Source organism: Hyperolius riggenbachi, chromosome 1 (assembly GCF_040937935.1).
Source record: "Hyperolius riggenbachi isolate aHypRig1 chromosome 1, aHypRig1.pri, whole genome shotgun sequence".
Taxonomy (NCBI): Eukaryota; Metazoa; Chordata; class Amphibia; order Anura; family Hyperoliidae; genus Hyperolius; species Hyperolius riggenbachi.
The window spans coordinates 460,644,400-460,664,432 of record NC_090646.1 but is presented as its reverse complement, the minus strand read 5'-3'; the positions used below and the strand labels follow the sequence as shown (position 1 = coordinate 460,664,432).

The 20,033-nt window shown below is 43.4% G+C and overlaps 1 protein-coding gene across 1 annotated transcript in view; it reads left to right on the top strand.

Moving 5' to 3' along the window:
- The first annotated feature begins 2,421 nt into the window (after window positions 1-2,421).
- Window positions 2,422-20,033, top strand: part of CRYBB2 (crystallin beta B2) — a 58,285-nt gene continuing 40,673 nt past the window's right edge. The window contains exons 1-2 of the mRNA XM_068239048.1: window positions 2,422-2,524; window positions 5,142-5,213. Of these exons, the coding sequence (XP_068095149.1) occupies window positions 5,160-5,213 (54 nt within the window). The 5' untranslated portion in view covers window positions 2,422-2,524; window positions 5,142-5,159. The remainder of the gene's footprint in view (window positions 2,525-5,141; window positions 5,214-20,033) is intronic.

The window sequence follows — 20,033 nt, the reverse complement described above, 5'->3', positions numbered from 1 at the left end:
ATCCGCCGCACAGCTGTCCGTGCGTGCGGCGCTTTTTCCGCATTCCGCATTACTGAGAGGAGCAGGCCTATGCGAGCAACTTGCCGCATTGGACGCGGAATCCGCCGCCCTGTTGTTAGAGCATGCGGCGGTTTCTCCGCGCTCCGACTGCGCGCCAGCTGCCATGTTGAACGCGGGGTCAGCCGCCTCACCTTGAGTATTGGCGGCGGCTTTTCCGCGTTTTCTCACAGCTCACGTCCCTGTTGCCATGGTGATGTGTATACAGTTGATCCGCCTGTCAGCGGAAGTGTCAGACTCATCTTCAGTTTCTCTTGGGTTTCAGCAACATCAGCAATTTCCCCAAGAGCCAGACAGAAGAAATACTAACTAACAGCTTGTACAATTAGCTAGCTGACTTGGGGGTTGATTCACTTTGTAGGATGAGATCCCCGCACTTTGATTGGCCCAATAGGCTGCCTGTCACTTGGCAGGCAGCCTATTGGGCCAAAGTATGGGGATCCGGTCCTACAAAGTCACTGAACCTGACAGGGTCCAGAGTGGGACAATTGGAGCCGCCGTTCCTTTTGAGAAAGCGTCAGTAAGTTAGTAGTGCATACTTTGAAAATTTTATTTGCACTGCCACACTAAGTTGCGCTGCTTGAGCAAGTGAATCAACCCCTACTGATTTGTATGTGAGCCAGATGTAGCCATCAAAAGAGCCACATCTGACTCCCGGGCCATAGGTTCCCTACCTCTGCTCCAGAGACTCTTTTAAAATTAATTTGTAACTTTATTCATATTAGTCATTTGTATCCCTTATTAGCAAGTACTTTCAGTGTGCAAAATAGAAAAGTCTTTGCTAGGAACAATGGCAGCCTCCAAAGCTAGTGAGGTTACCCTCCTCCAGGCAATCTGCTTCCTGAATCAGCTACTGCCTGTTCATATTATTTCTGGAGACAGGCTGGGAATAGGAAAGTTGCATGTACCACAAGGCCTGGGACCCATTAGAGCACTTTCAGCAGCAATTTATGCTCTCTAGGATTTGCCAGCGATTCCAAAAGCAATTCGGTGCTAAAAGTGAATGGCCATAATTCAGAGCAGGATCAGGATCATCCACCAGGCAACCTAGGCAGGTGCTTGGGGCCTAGTGGGTGTCAGTGGGCCCACCTGCCACCTTCTTTGATCTTTCTCCACTTCAACTTACCAAAAGCACTACAAGGGGGCCCCAAATTTACTACTTTTCCTAGGGCCCCATCTCTGCCATGATCCTAAAGGAGTGATTGCGACTGGCCAAAGTCTCAATCGCCCTGCATGCAGCAATTTGGGAGTTATTTCATAAGAGAAAGCAGGGCCCAAAATTGACTTCCCTGAAACCACTCTGCTTTTAAGTGGCTAAATTGGTGTAAAAAGCACTTGCAATTTTTAAAGTGTTTTGCAATTGCAAGTGGGTCCCAAGCCTAACAAGTCCTAATCAGCACCAAGTTTTTCCTCACAGCAAAAATCAGTGTGTTATTGATATCTGTATCATCGTACGCATGATTTCCCTGTTTCCTGTGACCCCATGTCACTGGGACAGAAAGTCAGCAGAAATTTCCCCTCAACTGGAGCCAAGACATTAATAAAAAAATCTGTTAAAAGTTCATCTACTCTGTCCATCAAACTCAAAAGGAAAACTTCTTGGAGTTTCACTTTATAAATAGCTTGGCGTTTTTCTCAGGGGAGAGTGAAGGTGGGACCTGGCGTTGGAAGTCGAGTGATGCGGGGTATTTGGGCCGGCTTCGCGGTACAAGGCTGCACGGAGAGCTATCACTTATTTTGTACTAGGAGGCTACAGGAATTTTTTAGGGCCTGAGCCCACTAACTCAGTTGTGTCTGCTTCTGTCTGCTTTTCACTCTCTGTAACATTGATGTTTAACTGAAAAGCGGATACAACTACATTAGTGGGCTCTGGCCCTTAATAAACAGTCCGCTTTAACTGGTGACGAGGCTTTGGACATGCTTAGTTCATAGTGTTTTCCCCAATTGCCCTTTTGAGTCCACATAATTCAGACTGTGGGTGCCTGTTGGGAAGTATGAAATGACAGCTATTAGGGTGAATGACATTGTTCTCCTCCACTGGCTGATGTCTGACTCCTGAGCTGTGCTAGGTGCAGCCTGCTGCAAGGGACAGATTCATTGGCTCTGAAAGCCCTGAAGCACAACTGGCTGGCTGTTATAATTGTTGAAATGAGATGTTCCAGGTCTTGGCATTCAGAGGGCTGATGCATGCAAAGTTCAAATCTCCTAACCAACAGACAAAACAATGCCGGCCAGCCGAATGTGAAAGCTAATGAAATAATTTTCAACTCTTTGCTTCTTAAAACAATGCAGGCTGTGCATCAGCAGAGCTGGGTTTTCATCAGAGCTGTAATCCAGTATTATCGCTTTGCATCACGCTGGAACTATTTTGTAAATAGTCCTGGCACTGTTCTCTCGTCCACAATCACTATAAATGTGACCCAGAGCAGTAGGCCCGTTACTGGAACAAGCGGGTACTGGCATACGGGTAAGATCTGCTTACTTCTTGGATTTCACTCATTCGACTCTGATTTGGGTCTTATCAGGGAAATCGGTGAACCTGTAAAAGAAGAAAAGAAAAAAATAATAATAATCACACTGTGTGTTAATATTACGCACAGATCATTTACATCATCATCATCATCTGACATTTAGATAAAATACTCAGTTTAGGTTTGCTGACCAGTTATTATCTTTATTGCACTTCTTGTATTTATTCAACACAGCACTTTCTGGAGTCTATATAGAATCATTTACTTCCAGCAAAGCTCACAGTCTAACTTACAGCAGCCAGGCACTGATTATGTTTCCTCTTGTTTTTTTGTTTTTATTCTCTACTGAGTCACATGTTATATTATAGGTAAACGTTTTGAATTAGGATGTCACAATTTATTGGGTAAGGACTTCAGTATATACCTTGTAAAGATTCTAAATCCTGTGTACTGAGATGTTACTATATACTGAAAGATTACTCTTGGAATATTTTGACGTTATCTAATAATATGTATTATGCTAATTCAAAAACTTTTTGTGTAAATGGATGGCTAATGCAGTTAAATTCTCTGCTTAAGTTCGATTGCAAAAATGTCTGCTGATAAGCTTATTGAACAATAATACCTAAGTAGTTATGATCCTATTTTAGAAATAAAAAAGTAACGCTAAAAGCTGCTTATAATGTAAACAATGAAAAACTTGAAGACAGCTTATTTACAATACTTTTTTTTTTATATCTTGCTAAATTTGGCAATAATCTTCGACCAGCTTTATACCTTCTGTGAAGGCATTTTATGGCCAATTGCTACTATGTAGGAGTATCTTGGTTGATTGTGAGTGATGAGAATCTTGTATCAATCACTCACTGCAGATACACTAACCATACTCTTAAATGGCAGATGCCTGCACTTGCATTTGTATTTATACCCTGCTGTGATGTGAATAGCTACACCCCAGTACTTGTTGACTGATTTTCAGCCGCCTGGGGGGGATCAGCAAAGACCTCTCATTACATTAGCAGTGTGCTTTTTAGATGTGTATATATATATTTAATGACGAAGGTGAGACCGACCTATAACGGCTAATATGTGCTGGGTCCCTCCCCATATGTGTATACATATTTATCTAGAGACCTGTTGATCACTGGTGTACACCACTATATACCCAGCTGACCGACAAAGTGACCTCCCTACGTCACTATCTTTGTACATATAGGTCAGGTCCCCTGTTGGGACATAGTTTGTAGTTTGTTATTACCTGTACTCCTATTCGGATTGTTTGTGCAGATCTAAATGTGGCCATATACTTTACAATATTGATGGTATAATTTTGTTCAGCCTTAGTGCATTTATGATGTAGAAGGGAAAATGAATACATAGTATGCTTAAAAACTTAACAAGAATTAACAATGAAAGATTGTATGGTGTATGGCCTAAACAATTAATTTATTGAGGCTGAGTTCACAGTGGGACGTTAAAGTCGCGCGTTAAAACAGCATTTAACGCAGAATAACTCACTGCAATGAAAAATCAATGCCCTGTTCACAGTGCACACGTTACGTTAGTGACTAACGCTGCACGTTATGTAAAAGTACTGCATGCAGTGCGTTATACACGTTATTAGCTGCGTTGGACTGTTTGCACATGCTCAGTAATGACTTGGAAGCATACTTTTCATTGCCTGTATTTTTTACTGTATCTGCTGTATGCGACGGTAACGCTGCGTTGCCACTTTTTGGGCGCGTTGCGTTGTAAGCATGCGGTGCGACTTTAACGTGGCATCAAAACGCAACGTCCCACTGTGAATCTAGCCTTACAGTTTTTTAAACATTTATTAAAATGATCATCATGTTAACAGTTAAACTGCAAAGAATAATCACATTTTAAGAAAATGCCATTGCTAGTCCAAGACTTCAGATACTCTAGATGCCTAAAATTAAATCGGCACATTGGGCATATGTTGTATTTTGCATACTTGCTGTGCAATATATGACAGGTATTAGCTGGACCTTCCCAGCAAACTGCACTAGCATCTATGAAAGTAAAATGGACAGGTTTGGCGAGTTGTTCTTTGAACGACTGTTATTGTTTCAAAATCCATATATACAGTATGCTCTGGATGTCTGCTTTAAATAAAAAGGCATCTGCATGCTTTCCTCTGAAGCATGGCTAATTGCATACCTTTACTTTGTGTTTGTGATTTCCCATCCCTCAGATATTCCACTTTCTGCCTGTAGACTGTCAGCAAATCAAAAGGCAGTAAGTGGGAATATCTGAGGAATGGGACTTCACAGAGACAAAGTAAAGGAATGTAACTAATCATTCTTATTTAAGCTGCAAAACAGCAAAATAGCCAAATGTCACATGACTGTAATTTTTTATATACACTTGTTTCAGGTTAAAAGATAGCTACTGGAAGATTGCTGCAATTTACCCTTCCATAAGTAAATTATACATTTAATGAGTAATCAGACATAAAATGACTAAACAGGGAAGTCTGTTTGGTGCAGCTTGGTTTCTAGCAATGTGTGTACAGCAAGAATGCTTCCAAAATACAATTTGCCAAACAAAGCGTATGCCATTCAGTAATAGGATTTGCACTGTGTTTTTCAGGAACCAAATAGCATAACAATGGCATCTGACCATCAATCTCCTGCTGCAAAACAACAGCAACCTAACTCAAAGGTAGGTTCAGCTCTATCGGTGTATGCGCGGGGAATCAGTAAGAAACTGCTGCTCATTTCTGTGTAACAGCACATGTTATTACCTTTACTATGCGTGGCAACCTGCTGTTCTGCTTATTTATTTTAGGGGGTTGTGTTTGTATTTTGCAATCCACCTTTAAAATCAAAGTCAGCATAATGCCATGGGTCATATTCATAAAAGAGTGCACATAATGTTATTGTTCGTGAATACATGGTATTTTTTTAGCATGACTTAGGGTCAGTTGTCAATTGTGACCTGCTTGCGAAACGCATGCCGACACTTGTTTCAATGTAAGCATGCGATTGCTTCTAGCCATGCCATGCACATCTATGGGGAATCAAATGCGTGGTGTAAAATTATGTTGCTGAATTTTTTTCTCCTGCACGCAAATTGATTTCAAAAGGCCGCAAATCACACAAGTGGAATTGGGCCCTAAAACGTTTAAAACTGCCACTGTTTGCTATTGTTATATTTACCAGCATTTTATGGTGATTTCCAAATTTGAAATAAGAGCAGTTAGACCTGATTGCCACTTTATAAAGGTCAAAGGTGAAGCCGTTTTGACAGTGTTGAACCTCACAGGAAGTAATAGAGAATGGTGGTGTTTGTTTTATACACTTTTAGGCCACGTTGGCCATTACTGGCACTTAACCAATAACGGTCCATGAGAAGAATTAGTAGTTATTGGTAATAGAACTAAGGCCACATATGCACATTTATGAAAAACGCTAAGCTTTTTATTGTGTTTCTTAATGTAGATTGGAGCTCATATGTTTACTCAGTAAGGCCCCGTTAATCAGTTGCTCTCAGTTCTAACTGAAAAAACCACTGAATTTCAAAGTCATTTCCATGTTTTCCTATGGCACAGTTCACACTTAAAGAGGAACTCCAGTGAAAATAATGTAATAAAAAAGTGCTTCATTTTTACAATAATTGTGTATAAATGATTTAGTCAGTGTTTGCCCATTGTAAAAATTATAAATACCTGATTTACATTCTGACATTTATTACGTGGTGACATTTTTACTGTTGGCAGGTGATGTAACTGCTGCTAGCTGTTTTGGCAGTTGGAATCAGCTGTAAACAGCTATTTCCCACAATGCAGCAAGGTTCACAGACAGGAAACTGCCAAGAGTATGTACTTTTCTTGTTTTTGTGGGAGGGGTTTCACCACAATATCAGCCATACAGAGCCCCCTGATGGTCTGTTTGTGTAAAGGAATACATTTCTCATGTAAAGGGGGTATCAGCTACTGATTGGGATAAAGTTCAATTCTTGGTCGGAGTTTCTCTTTAACGCATTTTAACTGAAATCATTTTTACAATTCACTGCTATGGAGAAAAAAAAAACGCATACCAACTGATTAAGTATAAACGTGGCCTAGCCTCTGACTTGTCATTAGGGATGGCAATGCTTAGGAGAACTCATGGAGAAGCATGTGATCAGATTGATAGATCACATGATTATTAAGGTTCTGGTTTTAAGGTTCTGATTTGCTTTGATGACTTCCTGATTTAGCCCATGATCATGACCAGTAAATCAGAGCCTTCTATCAGCTGATCAAACTGATCACATGCTTCTCCATGACTTCTCCTAATCATTGCCATCCCTACTTGTCATCAGTATGGCTTGTTGTGAGGCTCGGTTCACACTTGTTTAAAAAGCATATCCGTGGCTCTGGATACCAATGTTAAAAACCGCAGCTGTCTTCACACACTTCAAAAACCAGATCCGCGGGATCCGGTTTGATAAACTGAACGGAGAGTCTGGATTTACTGGGACTTCATGGACCCCGGATACAGAGAGGGGTAGTGAAGGGCAATGCAAAAACAGATCTCCCTCTTCACAGGCTACTTTGCACACAAAAACGGATGCTAAAATGTATTACAGATGCTGGAGGGGTAGCAGCCAGGAAAGGGGGTGGGGATAGCTGTGGACAGGGGAGGTCGGACCCCCCCTCACCTGGATCCCTCCTTTCGCACTCCCCTCCAGCTAGTATGTTAAAATCATCAAAGCTTGCGCGCCAATCATCAAAGCTTGTTCCACCACTTGCTGTGGAATGCTGCCCTCTGTAATTTAGTGGGCGGCATTGCAGGAATTCGTGTGGACTCCAGCTTGGCGGCCCCTCCCCACCCACGGCCATGGGACATGGACACATTTTTAGAAATGTAAACAGACTGGAAATGCGCTGCAAAAGGGCAGCACGGATCCGTTTGTGATCTGTTTGAGTTCCAGTTTTTGAAAAACGGAGCCCAGACCGTGGATTGCGTTCTGCAACCACACCTAGTGTGGACTGACCCTGAGTGAGCGACTTATCCACCTGAACTGGCACATGCCATGTGTAGCTGTTTGGTGGTGGTGGGAGATGATTACATATTCAGCATAGTACAAAGCCTGCAAGTCACATTAACTAGAAGTTAGTTGGCAGTGCAACATCTTTATAAACGTTGATGGAACAGAGTACCGTTTTGAAGAATTCTCTTAAAGGGAACCTAAACTGAGAAGGATATGGATTTTTCCTTTTAAAATAATACCAGTTGCCTGACTCTCCTGCTGATCCTGTGTCTCCAATAATTTTAGCTACATCCCCTCACCAAGCATGCAGATCAGGTGCTATGACTGAAGTCAGACTGAATGAGCAGCATGCTTGTTTCAGGTGTGTGATCCAGCCACTACAGTCAAAGAGATCAGCAGGGATGCCAAGAAACTAGTATTGTTTAAAAGGAAACATCCATATCCCTTTCAGTTAAGGTTCCCTTCAAGCCTTGGCCTATAAGCACTGCTCACATAAAAACCGCTGCAATTAATAAAGGACACAGTGGCCACTGTGATCACACAGACCATACTCGTCCTCTCACCACACTACACACAACAATAAGCCGGCATAAGGAGAGTGTTCATAAAAGAGCATAAGTTCCTTTAAGACAGGGTTGGCAAACTCAAATATACATTTGGCTGACATTGAACATTGGGACCAAGTCTGGGCCAACCTCAATGTCTATTGGCCACCTCCCTCCCCTATACAGTTCCCTGATGTCTAATGGCCTCCCTCCCCTATACAGTTCCCTGGTGTCTAATGTCTCCCTCTTCCCTATACAGTTGCCTGAGTATAGTGGTCTTCCCTGCCCCATACATTTTCCTGGTATCCCCCATCCTCTCCTATACAGTTCCCTGGTGTCTAGTGGCTTCAACACCCCCTTATACAGTCCCTGGTGTTTAGTGGTTCCCTTCCCACCCCTAAATAGATCACTGGCATGTTCTTTCCCCCACCCTCCCCCATATGGCTTCCCTGGTGATGTAGGGCATCACCTCCAATCTAGCCCCCTTGGTAGTCTGAGTGGGCCAAACATAATACAAAGTGAGGAAACCAATTGAGGGCCAAATGTTATGGCTCTGAGGGACAAATTTGGCTCACAGGCCAGAGTTTGACATGTATGCTTTAAAACTACCCATAGCTGCCTATGAACTTCAAACACTGATATAAGCTTTGCAGGATCCTTTCAATCGATCTTATGGCTGTAGTTCAATTAAGGTAAAGCAAACAAAATGCCAGGAGCAAGGAGCACATTGCAGAGTGAGAGAGGGAGCAGGGTATGAGCATAAGCATATATAGAAGCCGTTTGCAATGCCGCTGGCTGGATGAGACTGCACATGTTTCGATGCAAGTATCGGCAACAGTCTCTCGCCCACTCCTCCGAGGGATACAAAACTCACACTCCTCTGGTTTCTGCCGCCTCCTGTGAAAAGCGAGGATTCACTGCGTGCATGCCGCCAGTATAAGATCGCGTCTTTTCTCTCTTTGCAGTGTAGACGCCAAGTGGGCGCTATATGTGTGTGATAGATATCAGGGCAGCATTAGTAGCGCTTAGGCCACGCCCCCCAATTGGGATAGTTAAGGTTTTCAAATGTAATATTCCAAATCCGAACACCAATACTACTGCTTAAAGAGTACCTGCAGTAAAAAATGACAGAGCCTGTCATGACACTGTCAGCATTAAATACTTTGCTGGTCACAGGTAACACTCCACCCCTCTCCCCGGCAGTGCAATTGTGGCCATCAGTGACGTAACTACATTCATTCGAAGCAAAACTTTGATGCCCCCCCCCCCAATATTTAAACCCCTTCCCTTGTCTCCCCTTGGCCCCCTTCCTAGCATTGGGGCCCATCTCACAAAATGAGTGTAGCCAATGCCATTATGATCTTCCCACCCATAACAATTGTAGCCACAAAAACACCTGAACTAAAGTATAGTCCCATGTATCGTAGGAAGGGACAGTTAGCAATTGGGGCCCCTCCTGCGATCGCAAGGACTGCGCCCCTGTAGTTTCGTTCCTGGTGGCCATGTTTTCAAAGACTGCCGAAGCTCTTTGGACACCTCCAATTTGCATTGTGGTAATGGGGGTGTGGGTGGCCAGGGCTTCGGCAAAGTTTTGAAAAAAAGCACACCATGGCAGCTTTTCCAAGGGGGGAGTGGGGGAGGGCGGAGCAATCACCTGTATAATGAAATACATCTGTGCAGGTAAGCAATTGCCAAAGAGACAGAGAAAATTTCAGCCAGGTTTCTGGACACCCTTTCGGCCTCTAGGTATTTTCCTATGGGGCCTTGTGAGTGATCTGGCTCAGAGGACAGACAAGAGCAACAACCTGAAAGAAGAGTTATTTACCATATACAAAACAAACAAAATTATTTGACTGGGTCTTGGGTTGTCATCTATCTGAGAGTTACTACTGTAACACTTCATTTCCAAGTGACAGAAGCCTGGATGGATGCAAAAGGATAAGAAAGGCTACTCTGTAATGTGAAAGAGCACACCGCCTGATATTCCTCAGTGAAACACAATCAAGCACAGGGCTCTTTCACATTAGATAACACGTGCATGAACTCAATTTCGTGCAGAGGCTCTCGGCCAAATTATTACCCGACATTGTACTCTCCAAATCATTGCTTGATGAAGTGGGATATTGACCCGTGAAATGCGTTGCATCCTTGGAGTTTGTTAATAAATGTTACTTTGATTTCAGTAACGCTTCATAGTCCGATTGTTTATTTCGAGGGAGGTGAGTCCACCAACTTCCCACTTTTTAGACGGTTTTTAACTGTTTTTATCCTGATTGGTGCCTCTGTTACACTTGCCTGCATATAGTCTTGTCCACCCTTGGTGGAGGGGTGTATCCTCGCTTTTTCCTGTCTACAGAGAGCGACTACTTATACCTGAGTGGAGGTCAGGTCATAATTCTCCCCACCTGCCTATCCAGTGGTTGCTTACGAGGCAACCCTTGTTTGTGAATATAACCGTTGCATTTCTGCACTTTATCTCCACCGAAATATTACACTATATTGGGCTCTCGGTTTTTCCCCTTTTATTTTCTCAAGTCAAGTTCGTACGCGCGTTATGACCTCCGGCGTGACATCAGGAAGTCGCAGTTGGACGCTGATCAGCACTAGTTCTAATTCACCCAACGGGAAAACGCAGGCAGTGGACGATTAAAATCTCCCAGATGCGTTACAACGTAACGCGCTGGAACGCTTTGTCTAATGTGAAAGGTTAACATGAAAGTCAAATAGACTTTCATGTTACCTTTCTAACCGCATCCTAGAAGGGCTCCGTCAAAAGAGCTCTAAGCCAGCTTTGTGTACAATCATGCACTCAGGCAATATTTGTCAAACACAGATAAGGAATGATATAAACAAAATAACCTAGTTATTAGTACCCAGTTATAGCTGTGCCAGTAATGTATTTACATAACGATCAACATTTGGAAAGCCTTGGACAGATGTCTCACGTCATTTCTATATAAGCAGCTGCAAGGTTTATTAAAGAACACTTTAACCAAAACCGAGACACAGAGCTTGTTGGAGAAGGAGCTTCCAGGAATCATGAAGGTAGGAATTTGGCTGAACAGTTCTTTGAGATAAGAGAATAGTACCCCTCGCCTGGGTCATATCAAAACGATGGAAGGGTTGCTGAAAGATTCGAAAAAAGGCAGCTGTGAAATGACTACCATGGGCCAGGAGGACACTATCTGCTTATAGTTTGTGTGTTCTCCTTGTGCATATGTGGGTTTCCTCCAGACACCCCAAATTTCATCCTCCATCCCAAAAAACAAATAGTTAAGTTAAGGAGGAACTGTAGTGAAAATATCAATTAATACATTTGCTTATTTTTTTCACAAAATTAATTCACAGCTTATTTAGTCAGTGTTTGCCCATCGTAAAATCTTTCCTCTCCCTGATTTACATTCTGAAATTTATCACAGCTTAAAGGGGCCCATACACTGGTCGACTTCAGCCATCGATCGACAGCCGGTTCGACCCCTCTGATCGAATTGGCTCGAAATCGATGCAGCGGGAAGCAGGATCGATCGATTTCCAGATGATTTCAATCAATTTGCTCGATCGGTCAGGGTGGAAACTCTAAGTCAAACGGCTGCTGGCAGCAGATCGATGGCCCATAGAGTTGCTTTGGATCGAATGATGCAATAATGCATTTTGATCGATTTTCATTCTGAAATCTATTGTAAATCTGTTCCTAGTGTGTGGCACACATCAGATAGATCAGGAATCTATCTGATGGTCAAATCTGCTGCAAATCTATAAGTGTATGGCCACCTTAAGTCTTGTCACTTACAGCTCTGCAGAATGTTTGTATATTCAAATGTTTCCGAAGCCAGTTTAAATAATACCTAGTCTCCCATAATACTCGGAGAGATTCCACTGAGCTTAACAGTCTAGGCTAAGCATCACAGGGAGGGCGTGGTTTCAGAGCAATATACAGCAATATATAGATATAGGAAGTGTTTCTGATGCTGAAACCAGGAAAAGTGAGAGAGATTCAGAGGCTGCCATGGCCATATTTATATCCGTACCAGTGGCCTAGCATCCTATTAATCTTTCATGCATCTGTAGTGTTTGACTCGCACACCTGAAAGGGAACCTGCATTGACGTAAAAAGAAATAAAGAGATCCACTTACCTATGGCTTCTGCCAGCCCCCTGCAGCTGCCCTGTGCCTGTGCCGGTGCTCACCAATCCTCCAGTCCCTTGCCGTGGCTAAGTTTCGTTAATGCCAACTTGCAAGTCGACGGCCAGTGAGCCTGTGCGGCCCTGACTGCGATCCTCGTTTATACCCCCCTAGTGACCAGGCCATTTTTTACAATTCAGCACTTCACAACTTTAACGGGTTATTGCTCGGCCTTGGCCATACAACTTAGCAGCCAAATGAATCTTATCTCCTTTTCTTTCCCCTACCTAACAGGACTTTCTTTTGGAGGTCTCTGAATGCTGCTGCTCCTTTTAGTTATTTTTTTTATTACTAAAATAAGCTAAGTTTGTTATTTTGTTTGTCCCACCCTCAATTTCCCTCCTAAATTGTCCCTACACTGCAATCAAAACACTGCACTACACATACAAAGGCATCAGGCTATGCATGTGATCAGATTGTGTGGCTATCAGAGAGACAATCAAGTGACAGGGCTAGATCACAGCGCTGTAAATGTAAATAATTGATTTTTTTCTCCTTAACAGCCTGCCAACTCCAATCACGGCTGGCAGGCTTATGATGGATAGCTGCTCTACGCCATGGCAGGGAATGCACGCGCACCCATTCCCTGCTTATCCCTGCCTCCAGGGCTTGACACGAATCGGCGTTAGGCGGTCCTGGGGGAGCCACTCTGCGACCGCTCATCGCCATTAGGCGGTCGCAAAGCAGTTTAAAAAATTTTTTTCAAATGAAAACAAATCTTTATTGATGACTGCTTCATCAAATAAGGAAAATGCATGCTGAACAAAAACATGTTCAAGCACGTTTAAGCGCATGTAAAATGCATGGGTCTGCTTAAAAAAAATGCAATGCCTTGCACTGAAATGCGTTATGAAACGCGGATCAATGCATGTGTTTTTATCATGCACTTAATTATGTTTCTGAACGTACCCAATGTTAACGAGGCCTAAAAGAAGCCTGGGGCCTGGAACCCATTAGAAAGCGCAAAAACACTATCGCAATCGCTAGCAATTTGTGATAGCTTTTTGCAAGCGATTTTGGGAGCGATTTCACTGCTCCTATACAATTCATTAGAATGGAAATGCTACCAAAATGCTGCATGTCCTGCGATTGCGATTTCCTTGATCGCAATCACTCTAGTGGAATCTGTTAAATACATTTGGCAGAGCATTTAGGGGAAAATGCTAGCGATTGAAAGCACTCCCTAAATGCTCAAAAAAACGCTCTAGTGGGTTCCAGGCCTGAAGCTGATTTTGAACATGCCCATACTATTATGTCTGATGTAAGTTCACATGCAGAATTACTGTACAGCACCGCACGCAGACATATGTAGATTGTTTAAATTCAAACTTGACATTTCTGACTTTAAGGCCTCTTTCACACCAAGACGTTGCGTTTTAGGGGACGTTAAGATCGCATAACATGCCCCTAACGCAACGCATGGTGGTGTTGAAGTTGGACGTCAGATTGATCCGCGTTATGCAGCTCTTGGTGCGCTGTTTTCAATCTAACTATACTGATAGAACAGCCGCTCCAGTATAGTGATGGGAAGTTCGGATCTTTTCAAGGATTCGGATGATTCGAATCGGATCATTGAAAAGATTCGGATCTTTGAACCAAATCATTTAAATCCTTTTACTAGGGAAGCAGACTGGGGGTGAAATGACTAGCAGGACAGGACTTTCCCTGCACTGTACATTCTGTATGTTCCTGTTTCTTCCAGACAGACATCCACTGTGAACCTAATCGTTCATTGTGATGATCCGGATGATTCGACTCACAAAAAAGATCCGGATCAAATGAACGATTCATTCATGATCCGGACAACACTATGAGTCCAGGTTATGTCAGCAGAGCACAGTGCAGTGAATATTAATTAGCCATGTGGCTAGTCACTGAGCATGTGCAAGCAGCCTAACACAGCTAAAGCCCAGTATAACGCACAGCATGCTGCACTTTCACAGAACGTGCAGCATTACACTGTAACGCAACGTGGGCACTGTGAACAGCCCATTGATTTTTCATTACTTTGCGGTGGGCTGAGTTACAGGCTGCTCTAACATGCGCCTGTAACGTCCCACTGTGAAAGCAGCCTTAAAGAGGAACTTCAAGCAAAGGAGGATCCGCAGGCACAGCGAAGTGGTAAAAGCTGGTATTCTTTAATGACTATGATATGACTATGATTAACCCATTCAGGTTCCGTGGTTTTCACGTGAGAAATGTTCACCTCCCATTCATTAGCCTATAACTTTATCACTACTTATCACAATGAACTGATCTATATCTTGTTTTTTCCGCCACCAATTAGGCTTTCTTTGGGGGGTACATTTTGCTAAGAGCCACTTTACTGGAAACGCATTTTAACAGGAAGAATAAGAAAAAAATTGAAAAATTCATTATTTCTCAGTTTTCAGCCATTATAGTTTTAAAATAATACATGCCTCCATAATTAAAACTCACGTATTGTATTTGCCCATATGTCCCGGTTATTACACCGTTAAAATTATGTCCCTATCACAATGTATGGCGACAATATTTTATTCCATTTTGCATCTATCACTATTAACAAGTTTAAAATAAAAAAAATATAGAAATATTTCATCTTTACATTGATATTTAAAAAGTTTAGACCCTTAGGTAAATATTTACATGTTGTTTTTTTCTTATTGTAATGTTGTTGTTTTTTTATAGTAAACATTTTATTTGGGTAGTTTTGGGAGGGTGGGGGGTAAACAATAGATTTATAATGTAAATGTGTGTTCATTTTAATTTATTTTTATTTTAAGTTGTAGTATTACTTTTTGGCCACAAGATGGCGGCCATGAGTTTGTTTACATGACGTCACTCTAAGCGTAACACACGCTTAGAGTGGCGCATCGGGGAGGGAACGGCCAGAAAAGGCGCAGCTTCCGAGAGAAGCTGTCGCTTTTTCAGCGGGGTAGAGGAATCAGTGATCGGGCACCATAGCCCGATACATTGATTCCCTGGCTACCGAATCCGCGGCCCGGAGTGCGCGTGCACGCGCGCGATCGGCCGCGGGAGCACGCGGTAGCGCGCATGGTTCCTGGACATAGTTTCTACGTCCAGGAACCAAAATAGGTTAAGGGCAAACTTTGAGCCTGATACGCGTCAGTCATTCTGTTGCCTTTCCTGTGTCATTTCATGTGGCTTTTTTCAATAAAGAATACCAGCTTTTACCACTTCGCTGTGCCTGCGGATCCTCCTTTGATTGATGTTACCTGTGGCTTGGCTCACCTGATCCTGCACCGGTGGAGTGTTTGTGTTTTGGGGGTTTCAGAGCGTTTGGCCTTCTGCCTACATCTTAAAGATTAACTCCAGTGAAAATTTTTACTGTTGGCAGGTGATGCTGCATGGTTTTCCCACAATGCAGCAAGGTTCACAGACAGGAAACTGCCAGGAGTACGTACTCAGAGTTTCTTGTGGGAGGGGTTTCACCACAATATCAGTCATACAGCGCCCCCTGATGGTCTGTTTGTGAAAAGGAATAGATTTCTCATGTAAAAGAGGGTATCAGCTACTGATTGCGATAAAGTTCAATTCTTGGTCGGAGTTTCTCTTTAAGTCTGGTCAGAGAAATTGTGCACCTGCATATTTGAGTATGCACAGCATATTTTACATTGCCTGCTAGTAACCCTGATTTTTTTTTCTTTTTTTTAGTTTACTATAACATACATTTTGTTTTATTTTCTTAGTAGTATAAAAAGTATAGTCCTTTAGCAGTGTTCTGTGCCTACATACACAGGCAGAAAAAAAAGAGCATAAATAATTGATTGCAATAGCCCTTCCACTGACACAGTACAGTATTTTGAGAGAGAGACAAAACTGGTATTTGCTCTAACCCAAGGCATCATGTGTGGAAAGTATTTGTTCTTATCGCGCATGGCAAAGTCATATTGCTTTAACTTTAAGCTGGCAGTGTAAGATTGGAAGCTGAAAACTTGTCATGTTGCTGCTGAATAAATAATTATACACAATAAATAAAGCAAAATGCCAAACAAAACAAAAACTATTACCATATACGCTGAGGACCTCAAAGATGAAACACACTTCCTCTGACCTCATATAACACAAACTAAGATTTAAACATGAAAAAAAAAAAAAACTACAGGCCGATAGGCGTAAGGTACTTGGGGGCCTGTTTTGCAGGAGATCGTGCCCGCCAATGCGCGCGCATTTCCGCTTGGTAGAGGGGAGCTCCACCTTCAGCCTCCCAGCGGCAATCGCCGCTAGGAGACTGCTAGATGGCGAAACGTCTAATTTTCCCGTACAGCGCTGCGATCTAAGGCACGGCTGTCCCCTCCAGGGGTTCAAGGGTGATCAGTTGTCGTAGGCTGAAGCTTATGACAGCCGATCACAGGGATTGGCTGGCGGGGGGGAGGGAGGGACTAGAAGAAAAAAAAATAGGAAATTTATTAGTAACAAAAAGAAATAAATATTTACAAAAAAATTAAAATAAACGATCAGACCCCAACAGAAAGCTCTGTTAGTCTGTTGGTGGGGAGAAAAGTGGTTGGGGGGGATCACTTGTGTGCGGCCCTGCAGTGAGGCCTTAAAGCTGTAGTGGCCAATTTATTGAAAAATGGCTTGGTCTTTAGGGGGTTTAACACTGTGGTCCTCAAGTGGTTAATTACTGTCTAATTAGTTCTTATCAGCAACTGTGAATAGACTGCACAGGAGCTCTGCCAAGGCAGCTGTCCATAGTGAACACTGAGGCCTATCTCTTTCAGTGTCTTCTGCAAAAGTGAAACCAAGTAAAACATGTTTTGTTTTTTCAGAATTTCCATAAATTGTAATGAAGATTAGTTTTTTCCCCATAAAGGTTATCATGCTGTGATTATTCTTTTAAAGCAAAGAGGAAGTTATGAGTTTATCTCCACTTTAAGTAAGGATCAGTTTAATAATGCATATAACCCAAACAATATCACAGAACAGATTAATATTGTTCCTTCATTGGTTGTCACCAATATAAAACACTATCCTGCGCCCTCAGAAACATTGGTTAATACAGACAGAAAAATGTTGGCCATTTAACTTCAAAAATGAGAAAAATTCTATTTCTTATATTTCTTTTTTGCCGTTTTAGAAAAGCATCCAATTTTCTAGATCTGGTTCTGATAGGGAAGCATTCTATGTTTCACATTCCTTTCTACACCTGTGCATTAAAACTCTATTCCTACATCCTCTGTGGCCTCCTTGAGGTTTTTATCAAGTCTGTGGCTGGATAGAGTAATGGTTAAGTGCTCTGCCTCTGACACAGAAGACTAGGGTTCGAATCTCGGCTCCGCCTGTTCAGTAAGCCAGCACCTATTCAGTAGGAGACCTTAGGCAAGTCTCCCTAACACTGCTACTGCCTATAGAGTGCGTCCTAGTGGCTGCAGCTCTGGCGCTTTGAGTCCGCTAGGAGAAAAGTGCAATATAAGTGTTTGTCTTTATGATGACCTAAATAACTTTACATCATTAATCATCATTAGCCCTAGATGAGCCTTCTATAATCCTGGGGCACAGGTGCAGCCAAACCTCTGCACTCCCCAGTTTAGAACAAAGTCCTCTAGCACCCAAGAGTGAGACACCAAAGTATGCCCCTCTATGCCTCCCACCCCAGCCATCACACACTAATTGCTATTAGACTAAGAGGTGCCCCAGGACCCCCAACACCTTAATCTCTAGTTATCTGACTTGTAGTGACTGCCATGTATCCCCTTTTTTTATTTCTGTCTGCTTCTAACTCAATAGGGGAATGATAGCTGAGTGAGTTATGCACCCCCTCCTATACTGAGCCCTCTCCTACACTGCGCCCTGAGGCTGGAGCCTTTCTTGCCTCGGCCCGGCCCTGGCACTCCCTATTGCCACACTACAGTATCCCCTCATTATCTACTCTTGTCAAGGAAAAATACATTTACTTCAGCTAGTTTTCCTTGCACTTGAGGATCTCCACACACTTATTAAGTAAGTGACCATTTATGCAATTGTTCCAGTGTCAATAGCTTTTTAAATTGGAACTGTTTATTCCAACTGTGGTCTCACTAATATTTGGTTTAAAAGCAACATTAGATGCTGCAGATTCATATTACATGCTGTTATTTTATCTACAGTTTGCTTACTACATTAGACATTATTTAATAAATCTATATCGGTGGATGGGCTTCTTCTGATACTCTATAGCTGGTAAGTCAAATTCGGTCACATAAAGGTCTTAGATCTAAAACACAGTCTAAGTTGTTGGCCAAATTGTTTATTACAGGGGTGCCCACACTTTTTCGGCTCGCAAGCTACTTTAAAATTTGCCTAGGCCAGGAGATCTACCAACGTCCCAAATGCTAAGCACCCCCCCCCCCCTGCGTAGGTTAGCCAGGTATATGTGCCTGCAGCATAGGTTACGTGGCCTCAGTATAGGTTAGCAAGGTATATGCGCCCTCAGTGTAGATTGGCCAGGTATATGGGCCCTCAGTGTAGGTTAGCCAGGTATATGGGCCCTCAGTGTAGTTAGCCAGGTATATGGGCCCTCAGTGTAGTTAGCCAGGTATATGGGCCCTCAGTGTAGTTAGCCAGGTATATGGGCCCTCAGTGTAGTTAGCCAGGTATATGGGCCCCCAGTGTAGTTAACCAGGTATATGGGCCCTCAGTGTAGATTAGACAGGTATATGGGCCCTCAGTGTAGTTAGCTAGGTATATGGGCCCTCAGTGTAGATTAGCCAGGTATATGGCCCCTCAGTGTAGTTAGCCAGGTATATGGGCCCTCAGTGTAGTTAGCCAGGTATATGGGCCCTCAGTGTAGTTAGCCAGGTATATGGGCCCTCAGTGTAGTTAGCTAGGTATATGGGCCCTCAGTGTAGATTAGCCAGGTATATGGGCCCTCAGTGTAGTTAGCCAGGTATATGGGCCCTCAGTGTAGTTAGCCAGGTATATGGGCCCTCAGTGTAGTTAGCTAAGTATATGGGCCCTCAGTGTAGATTAGCCAGGTATATGGGCCCTCAGTGTAGTTAGCCAGGTATATGGGCCCTCAGTGTAGTTAGCCAGGTATATGGGCCCTCAGTGTAGTTAGCCAGGTATATGGGCCCTCAGTTTAGGTTAGCCAGGTATATGGCCCCTCAGTGTAGGTTAGCCAGGTATATGGGCCCCCAGTGTAGGTTAGCAAGGTATATGGGCTCCCAGTGTAGGTTAGACAGGTATATGGGCCCTCCAGGGGTATTTACCTGCAGCGTAGGTTAGCAGGCAGGCAGAGGAGAAGAGGCGGCGAGGAGAGACTAGCAGGCCAATGGGATGCAGGAGAGAAGCGGCGGCGAAGAGAGAGGCAGCTCGGCCGCTACGTCATGGCTGGGGGCGGTGCCGGGCATGTTACAAGCACGCACGTTGCGGGCTGCCCGTCGCCACCCCCAGCCATGACGTAGTGGCCGCGCCGCCTCTCTCCTCCCTCTCTCCTCGCCTGCATCCTTATTGGCCAGCAGCTAAACACGATGAGCTGCTGGCCGCAACAAACTTTTACGAGACGCGGCCGAGAGGCCGCGATCTACCAAGAAGGCGGTCGCGATCTACCGGTAGATCGCGATCGACCTATTGGGCAGCCCTGGTTTATTAGGACTTAACATTTATTGAACAGTTTCAAACAGACAATGTTTTAACCAGAAACACTGTCACCGGAGTGTGCCTCTGAATGGGAAGGCAGTATGCTGCCATCTGCAGTAAATGAAAGGAGGAAATGAAGAGCACCAGCCTGTGCCGTATACATGCTCACAGTAAACAGGAAGTTACATTTGTATTGTAGGATGCCCAAGCAGTT